The 10,062-nt window shown below is 35.2% G+C and overlaps 1 protein-coding gene across 1 annotated transcript; it reads left to right on the plus strand.

Annotated features, from left to right (window-relative positions):
• The first annotated feature begins 512 nt into the window (after positions 1–512).
• LOC136797926 (uncharacterized) lies at positions 513–5,666 on the plus strand. The gene is made up of 7 exons (XM_067054510.1): positions 513–704; positions 1,136–1,230; positions 1,481–1,847; positions 2,308–2,976; positions 3,211–3,402; positions 3,802–4,258; positions 4,770–5,666. Exons 1-7 carry the CDS (start codon positions 599–601, stop codon positions 5,542–5,544), a joined length of 2,661 nt encoding a protein of 886 aa, XP_066910611.1. The 5' UTR covers positions 513–598; the 3' UTR covers positions 5,545–5,666.
• The last annotated feature ends 4,396 nt before the right edge of the window (positions 5,667–10,062 follow it).

Consider the following 10,062-nt stretch of genomic DNA (forward strand, 5'->3'; position numbering starts at 1 on the left):
TTTGGGTCAGTCGGGTGATAATGCCCTACAAAGATTTTTGTGATTGCCCCTTAAAACCTCAGAGACGTAGAGCTGCCTAAAATTTCTGCCTGTTAAAAAATTGTAAATATATACAGATATTTTAAATTTTATACTGTTAATATATTTTACGGACAGGAATTTGTAAATTTTGCCCACTGTGATAGGAGAGATTCAACTGGAATGAATAAACAAATAATAGAATGAATGACATATTGTTAGTTTAGTGATATGGTAATTTTGGTAATAATGTGAAATCAAGACAAGTGAAGTCATCCAAGTTAACTTTAGATAATTCAAATTACATAAAAGTATCTACCTAGGACGATATTTGTGCAAGATTTTCTGAAAAATAAAAAAACATTTGCTTGACGATTTTTTAAACAATAGCCCCTTCAGTATACATTCATGCTACATTAATTTGTGTATCCTGTTTTACTTGTTCAATTTGAATAATGTTATATTACCGTTCTCTTTAAATAGAAAAATGGATTTATTTTTTTGTATTCATTGCAAAAGAAAATATTCCAAATCAGTATTTTACCGATCTCACAATAATCGGAAATGTCAAACAAAGAAGATGGTTTTGGATCCTCCAAATATTCTCATAGAAGATGGGAATAATAATTATGATGATCCCAATGATGCAGAAGAGAATGAGTATAATCATGATGACAATGTCTCAGGTATACGAAAACAATTCAGTAGGGTGTTTGAAAGACAATATTTTTAGTCAAGCTGTATTAGTTTGTTTAATATTTACATTATGGGAATATATAATCTTGACATTAAAGGGATCAGATAGTTTTTTTATATTCGACCTAAAGATGTCTCCGATGATGGTCCTGAGAAAAACCTTCAAACTTTTTGACCCAATTATTTTTCAAAGCTAAGATATTTGATTTTATAATGTGTAAAATTTAGTCTTCACACGCCTTTACGATAAATTTATATTGTTTTCAAGCAAAAATATCAATTTTTGAAGGTCTTTCTCAGAGCTATGGGAGATATTTGTCAGTGAAATATAAAAAACTACCTGATTATCTCCCTTTAACTATCGCATCTAGAAAATTTAATCAAATCAACACTGTATTTCAACAATTTTCATTTGTTAAAGATAATGAACAAGATGCACCAGAAGACAGTGGAAATGATCAAAACTCTGACGAAAATGATGTGGAAGACGATTTTCCTCAAGATCAACCTGAAGATGTAAACTGTCTTTTATAACTTTTTGAACACAGCCTTGCTTGCTTTTTAGGTTTTGAAAACTTTCTAATTCAAATTCAATAACAATATTTGGAATAGCAATTTCTGAATACTAAGGCAAACAACCAATTGTGTCATTTGCCAAGACATATCTTTGTTAAACAATCTGGACATTATGCTCATTCGCCTGTTGTATTTTTTTTTTCTGAACTTGTTTATTACCAAACAATTGAAATTTACTTTAATTTTTAAGGTTATAACGGAGGTGTGGGACGAAGAAGAAATTCCTGATTTTTTTGAGGAGGAAATAGAAGAAGAATACAGTGAAAGCTTCCGAAAAGTATCAAGTGCACTTAAAGAATTACTGAAATGGCAATTGAAGTATTCTGTTTCTGATGGATGCCTTAATGCCCTCTTAAAGGTGATAAAAGTTTTCTTGGCAGCACTCAACGTAGTTATCAACTCTAACTTCCTTACCGAAGTATTGGAGCTTTTACCAGAGACTCTTCACAGCCTTAGAAAAGTTACTGGAATCAACAGGGATGATTTTGACCAATATATTGTTTGCCCTGAATGCAACTCACTTTATAAGAAGGAAGATGTACTTGTTATTGGTTCAGGTAAGCACTCTTTTTTGTTATCATATAACAACCATGTTTCTTGACCCGATGAAAAACTTTAATCAAATGGATTAACATAAAGGAACTAAATGCTTTCAATTTACAACAAGATGAAATTTTTTTATAGGGACTTAAGCTGAATGTTACCAATATTCTTTTCTCAATTGGAGTTAGATTTTACTGCAGTTCTCCAATGAGGATCAAGTTTCAGGGTATTTTTATCACCTTGACAATCTTTTGGCCTTTTATCTAAGGGATAATAAAGGGTCATATCGGATCCACCAGGTCTGTAATACAAGCCTGCAATACTTAAAAATAAATCCAGGACTAAGTCTAAGATTTATGAATGCTTTCACCTTTTAACTCTTTTTCGAAAATGGGATTAAAACAATTCGCTTCATAACATAAGGATGAATCACTCTATAATCGATCAAATCTACTTGTTTTTTTTTTTCTACAGATGGCAAACCAAAAGCAAAGAGATGTTCGTACGTACCGTTCAAACACCACCCTCAAAAAAGATTCCGCACCCCATGTAACGCAGAGTTGCTGAAGAAAATATCAAATGCTAGTGGAAGTAAAGAAAATTTTTATCCAAAGAAAGTTTATTGTTATCGTGGCATTAAAAGATCGTTCCAGGAAAAGCTATTGAGGAAAGGATTTTTGGAAAATTTGCTCTCTGCACCACAACGTTCATCGAAATATTCTGATATTTACGATGGAAAATATTATTCTGAGTTCAAAGATGCTGATGATTTACCATTCTTCAACGAGAAAAGAAACATTGGGCTTCTTGTGAACTTCGACTTTTTTAATCCGTTTAAAAAATCCAAGTATTCACTTGGAGTTGTGTATGCTGTAATTGTTAACCTACCACGTAAAGTCAGATTTTTGTGGGAAAATGTTTTGGTATTGGGGATCATACCGGGACCAAGAGAACCAAAATTACATATTAATACATATTTACGTCCATTTGTCGATGAACTTCTTATAGCCTGGTCTCCTGGTATCAAACTGGTGGAGCCAGATGGTTTAAGTGCACAATACCAGTTTGGCCTTTTTTCTTTGTCGTGTGACTTACCAGCACTTCGTAAAATTGGAGGATTCTTATCTCATAATGCAAAACAAGGTAAATCACAAACGTTACACCAATTTGTTGCGATTTTCTTTTCAGCGTTAACTTCTTTTGTTTCTAGCTTGTTTTGGCATTAATTGTAGATATACTTTCAGGTTCAACTCAACAATAGGTAATTTAAACATTCAAATGTGTGTTTGTTCTTGTAAAATGATATCGTCATCTGGTACTTCAGCCACGAAAGAATTCGATTCGATTCATTCTTTTTTTAAATGCTTCTTTTTTTAGGATGCAGTAAATGTACTACTAACTTCACAATCGATACAAAGTCGGAAAATGTACGCGACATTGGTGGTTTCGATCAGACAAAATGGACAGCAAGAAATGGTGAAGATCATAAGTCAGCTGGATTTGCTTTGTTACAACACAACACGCTAGAGAAAGTCAAAACAGAAGAAAGAAGGACTGGAGTTCGATTTAGTGAACTTTTCCGCCTCACTTATCATGATCCTATTCGCGGCCACGTCATTGATCCAATGCATAACTTGTTTTGGGTAAGAAATAAAAAATTTTCAAACATTCCTTTGTTCAGTTATTATTCATTCTATATTGTTTGATTTAGCCGGTATTTCTCCATCAATTCGTCAAAACTGCCGACGACTTTTAACTACCTAACTCTAAGTGATTTGCAATGAACAATTATAAATTATATGGCTCAAGTAAACTGATCACGAAAATTTGAATTAGGTTAATAGAAAAGTGAATTTCTATGGCAAGGGAAGCATAGTTTTGTATTGCCCTACTGACTGACAATTTTACAATATGGGACATTCATTGAGACAGAGATGTAAGTAACTTTAATTTTCAATCTATTTTTAGGAGTAGCGAAACATGTGTTTAATATATGGGTGGAGACCGAAACTTTGAACAAAACAAACTTCGACACCGTTACTGCGAGGCAAGAAAAGTTACGGATTCCCTCTGATGTTGGGCGTATCGCTAAGTCTGTCAGTGAAAACTACAAGACTCTAAAAGCTGACGAATGGAAACACTGGACGATGGTTTATTCCATCTATTGTCTAAAGGACCTGATTCCAAGACGTGATTTGGTTATTTGGAGTTACTTTGTTCGAGGTTGTTTTCTGATTTGCAGACCGGTCATTACGGAGAAAGACATCAAAGATGCCCATGATCTTTTTGAAAGGTTTTGTACAGATTTCGAAAAAAGATACGGTTCGATCTATCTTGTTCCTAACTTGCATATGTCATTGCACATCAAGGAATGCCTTAAAGACTTTGGTCCTGTGTATGCATTTTGGTGCTTCGGTTTCGAGCGGTAAGTTCCATTATGACACCCCTGTCTCAGTGCCCCGGTAGAACTTTTTCCCTCAGTGGGGATGAAAATTTCTATCAAAATGCCAATGGGGATAGAAAATCTATTGTTTCCAGCTCGAAAATTCCAGTGGGGATGGTTTTGGAGTGCAAATTTTTTACATTCAGCTTTCAATGGGGATAAAATCATAGAGCAATTTCGCAGTGGGGTTGAAATTGTAGGATATTTTTTCCACACGATTTTTTGGACTATTTTTCCACCGGGGTGGGGGGGTCCACCGGGTCTGTGACACAGGGGTGTATTATGTTATCCTGGATTACTACTGGAAAAGTTTGTCATCTTTCGCCTTCATTTCTTTTTACATGCTTTACTTATTGATAAATGCATTGCATAATGTTGATAAAAAGTTGTTTTTTTCTAAATATTTTCCTGATTTTCTTGAAGATGTATCTTTAATTTTTAAAGAAAAATAGATAAAACGTATACTCAATTTGTAGCTCTTCTCTTCTTTAAGGTACAATGGTATAATGGGCTCCTTCCACACGAATAGTCATTCAATTTCTGTTCAGTTAATGAGGAAGTTTGTAACGTTTTCAAAGCTGCAAGAAAACAATACCGACGAAGCACAAGATGAAAGAGAATATGATTACACTAACATCCTGCGTGTATTGGAAAGTGAAGTTATCAACGAAGCTTCTTTTGATTCTAGCTTCGAAATTTTGAAATCGGCAAGCCGTAGAGCAAGATTTGACTCTGAGACACTGGAAGAGCTTCATGAAATGTTCACCTCATATTGTAAATTTGAAGGTCTTAAGTGTATTTCATCTGTCGGACGCAGTGCACTTAGAATGAAAATAGGAAATCAAATTTTTGCATGCAACCAATACCGTGGATTATCTCCTTACAGTTATGTTATTGCTCGCTGGCATGATGATACTGGATTCAGCTTCCGCCCAGCAATTATTAAGAACATTTTTGAAGTTCAGGCTACAGTAAGTGGGAAGGTGAACAAATATTGGGTAGCTCAGTTGGACTGGTTTAAGGATTTTGAAATCAAAGAAGGGACAGAGGAAGCTATTAAGAAATCAAAAAAGAAGAAATTTCATTACGGTAAAAACTCAAACATCACAGTTTGGAATACAACTTTTGAAAGGAATTCAAAAAACGCCTTTGTCCCAATGAGATGTATAAAGGAACGATTTGTATATATTCAAGAATCATTGAAGTTTGATGACGGTCCTGATACAGTAGTTCTATCTATAAGATTGCCATTTAATTCTTTTTTGTAAATAATTGTAGTAAAGCGATTATGGAGTAGAAGGGACAGGAATTAAGCACGGGGAGATTTTTCATTATCAAAAAAGAGCAATAAACAAACCAGAACTTCATCTAGATAAAATCTCTACACTAGAAATGGAATAAACCAGCTGCGCTGGAAGGTCAGCCCAATAAGCTTAAAACGATTAGAAGGAAGTACAATCAAGAAACCTAATTCGTTGTTAAAGTCAAAGAGGTTGAAGAGCTCATTTTGGCTGAAACTTCAGACGAAAAAATGTTTAACACAAAGTTGGATTTGTCCAAAGTGGACATGGGATAGATGTTGGAATTTCACCTGGGGGGGGGGACTAGGTTTACGAGGTGACGGGTGTCCGAGCCGAAATTCGACCCCCGAGAGACAAAATTTTGAAGATTTTGGGACCCTTTGAGAGACTTTCCTAAAATTTTGGTAGATTTTTTCCAAATTTTGGTTTGATTTTCACCAAATTTTGGTCAACATTTCTGGAAATCGTGTCCTTTTTAGAGAAAAATTTTCGATTTTCGTGATTTTGGGACCCTTTTAGAGACTAACTTATGAATTTGTACCCCTCTGAGAGACTTTTGAGGCCTGAAAAAAGGTACCCTTATGGCCCGGGGGGGGGGGTACTAGGGCAAGATGGGTTACGGGGATGCTCCGCTGGTCAGGGTACCTTTTTTAACCTCCACGAGTCCCATGTAGGGTCGCAAAAACACCAAAATTGAAAAATCAGTCCCTCGTAGGGTGCCTATTTTAGGAAAATTTGGGGAAAAAGTAGAAAATTTGAGAAAATTTTGGAATTTCAGTCCCATTCAGGGTCACTTTTTTCACAAATTTCGAGTCCCACGTAGGGTCCATTTTTCGAACCCCAGCGGAGCACCCCCGTCGGTCGACAAGGGTAGTACCCCCCCGGGCCTTATGGTTCGCATCCATTTTGCCTAAGTAAACCCCCCCGGGAAATTTCACCTAAATCTGTTCGTTAGAATGTCTTAAACCTGTTCGTTATTCTCTGAGAAAGTATATCCGAGGCGGTCGCTTTAGATGTTCACTGTTCACTGCAGCTTTCGTCACATTTGTCAGATTGACTTAAATGACGTGTTGAACCAAGTAGGCCCCTAGTATAATGTGAATGAGTAGGGGCATTTTATATTGAGGAAGCTGCGTCGAAAATTCCGTCCAGTTTCGATAACTCAATCGAAAGTTATGATGATTCCAAGTTTCTGTTAATGTTACGCCACACTTTGACGTTAATTTCTCTGCTTTCTAAAAACTCTCTCCACACAAGAAAGCCTCAAAACCAATCATAAAAAACTTTCTTTTATACTCTCTATTTATTTACAATGCAATAGCTTCTTTCAATTTATTGAATAAACAAAAAATTTTCATTTTTACTACTTTCTTCTTTTATATAGTGTTCTTTTATTATTCTGATATCATGCACAAATCTTAATAAATGAAGTGACGTGTTTCTTTTCTCTTCCAATAGAAAATATTTTTCGCGCTAAAGTTTTACCGATAACTTGTTTTCCGAAAATAATCCGAAATCGGATTTAAAAACAAGTCCAAATGCGCTGCGGATGCTGGAAAAAAAATCGCGGAACCGATTTGAAGGGTCACCGGGGCTGACCAATAATTAGAAAGCCTTTGTGGTGTACTTTTTTTTACAATCGTAAAAGTGAGTTTTTTTTTACACATTACTTTGCGTTAATTTGATAAAGTAGGTAACAACATTGATAGCACTCGATTTTGTAGGCATGTAAATAGATTAGGCTGAACAAAGTATTTACATTTTATTTCTCATTTCAGAGGAAATTTGATTTGAATATTTCATTATCCATCTACCACTATTTTTCACTCCAAAGACTCCAATTACAAAAAATGTGAACAAATCATTTTTGCATCAAATTGCTGTCCCTGCAATTTAATTTTTTCTATCATAATGTTCGTAGTTAAAATAACTTGAAATAAATTTATATGGGTACTTTAATCATACTCTTGTCGATCGACGAAAAGGTTGAGAAAATAGAGCATTAGACTCCTTTTTATTGAAATTAATCATTGCTAATAAAAATAATTTTTCTACCTTGTGATTCGGCGTCGTCAATCCATACCTGGGACTCGTTTAGTTGAAAATGTCCAGCCTATGTGCCGATATTTGCCTAAGTATTCTCCATTCCCGCCCGGGTGTACCAAACAATTCCGCCACAGAAAAGGGGAATAAAAATATCCTACATATATCGCACATCTATATACCGATTTTAAAGTATACTTTTGATATGTCAACTTGCATATCGATATACGCAACGTTAAAGATTGATCATACTGTATGTCATATGTATGTGAAGAGGATATATGCGTTTTACGCATATACAGGATATCTTATGTATATATTATAATATGCGTAAACACATAATATGTTTATAACCCAGTATTTCACGCCTAAGACGTTTTCTTTAACAAAATCATAAAATCTTTCGAACAAATCAGTCTTTTCAATCCCCTTGATTTTGAACAGAACCTCAATAACATTCTTCAACAGTTACTTTCTTTATAGTTGTGGTAAAGGAAGGCCAGACGGGGAAATCTTAGATTTTCAGTCAGTGCTTTAGATTGGCTGATAATTGATAATTTTACAACTACCTATTCTATCACCCAGTCCTGCCGATCTCATATATATAATTCCAGTGGCACTTAACGGGAAGGGTAAACCCTTTAAGGGCTCTGGATATACCCAATTTTTGTGAAAAATCAATTTCACAATTTGAAGATAAAACCTTATGTTTTCGCTTCTTTGACATGTTTAAGAACAAACTGCTTTTGAAAAATTGAATTTAAGTAATTACATCATGAATAATTAAGGAATAAGTGTGACATGGACCTATATACTTTTCACAAAAAATCTAATCTCCTTGGGGAAATCATTTTATTGTTTCAAACTTTTTTTAAGTTAATGACAAATCATTTCTTTATTCAGATTTTTTTGGAAAAATTTTCTATTTGGCTACATCCCAAGTTATAGCTGTTTTCGTATGGAAATTTAGTGGAGAAAATTGCCAAAAATGAGGTTTTTTGGAGATTTTAAAGGGAAGATACTTCCACAAAAATTTTCCGAAATTGTATTTTTAGATACTAAATTAAATAGATACATCACCTGAACCAAAAAAAAATCCAAAATGTTTGATTTTTACCGAGATTAGGGCTTTGAAAGGTGAAATACTCCTCTTCGAAAAACTCTTCGTTTTCTTCTTCATTTAATTTTTTCATTTCAATTTTTCGATTTTTAAATTCTAAAAAGGTAGGTTTAACAGGACATATAAAAAAGGGTCAAAAAATTACATTAAGTTAATCTGAAGATATTGGTCAAAAACTGATTTTGACGTTATAAAATACATCGAAAAAACACGTGTCATATGAGTAAGATTCAAATGACGTCATTATTGAAAAACGGCGACTTTTTATCCCTGGAAAGATCGAAATTTGGTCAAATTTGTCCCCCAATTAGCTAAAAAACTCGACCATATAAATACTAAGCACCCATTTTTTAAAAAGCCTTCAAGGCCTTGAAGGTGGGCGCGTACGGAAAAGCGGTTTGTCGGTTTCGGCCCCTTTTTTTGTCGGTTTATCGGTGAAGAGCTCGAAATATGTCAGTTTATCGGTGAAGGGAAAACATCACGGTGATTGAGCTGTTTTTGTTTGGTTTATCGGTTTTGGAAGTCCCGTACGCCCCCCCCCCCTTGAAGCTTGAAATTACCTGTGAAAGATAAAAAGATTTAATCGGAAGCACGATCCAGTCTTTTTATAAGAAAAAGATTGAAACTTTGGGTAAGCGAGCTCAAAACATTCGAATTGAATAATCGAGAAAGACGTAAACAAACATGGTACCCACGTGCAGGTTAGAGATTTCGCTAAATGCACAGAGCGCGCAGAGCAATTTTTTTCCCCGATAATTTTTCCTATCCGTCATTCCGTGATTCAGGGGGGTATTCGGAGGTAGGGTCAGGGTTGCTAGTAACGGCTTGTCACTGTGCCGGGTGCATACTCGGCGCCTTGGGCCCCGCAGGGTTGCTAGTAACGGCTCGAATTTCAGTCAGGTTTAAAAAAGGGGTACTTTTACCCATATTATAATAACATTACCCCCGTCTTTTGCCAGTTCGTTATAATGTGTTATGAATTGCGTGATTTTGCTGTGCGGCGATGGCTCAACGGATAGAACGCTGGCTTCCGAATCTGAAGGTCTTTCTTTGGTGGAGGTTCGAATCCCACTCGGTGCGAAAATTAGACTGGTCGAAATTGATGGACAAATGATTGACAGGTATGAAAACTCAGTCAGAAATGAGAAAGTAAGTCTCAGAAAGTAGAGAATAAACAGGTAAGGTGAAAGATAGGAAAGGGAAAATGGGCCGTCGCGCTCTGTGCATTTAGCGAAATGTCAGGTTAGAAAAAAAACTGGTTTGACTGTTCGTTTGGTTTTTAGTTTTTTATGATTTTTACGTCTGCATTTTGAGTTTTTACT

The sequence above is a fragment of the Clytia hemisphaerica genome, unplaced genomic scaffold (genome assembly GCF_902728285.1).
Source record: "Clytia hemisphaerica strain Z4C2 unplaced genomic scaffold, Clytia hemisphaerica genome assembly, whole genome shotgun sequence".
Lineage (NCBI taxonomy): Eukaryota > Metazoa > Cnidaria > Hydrozoa > Leptothecata > Clytiidae > Clytia > Clytia hemisphaerica.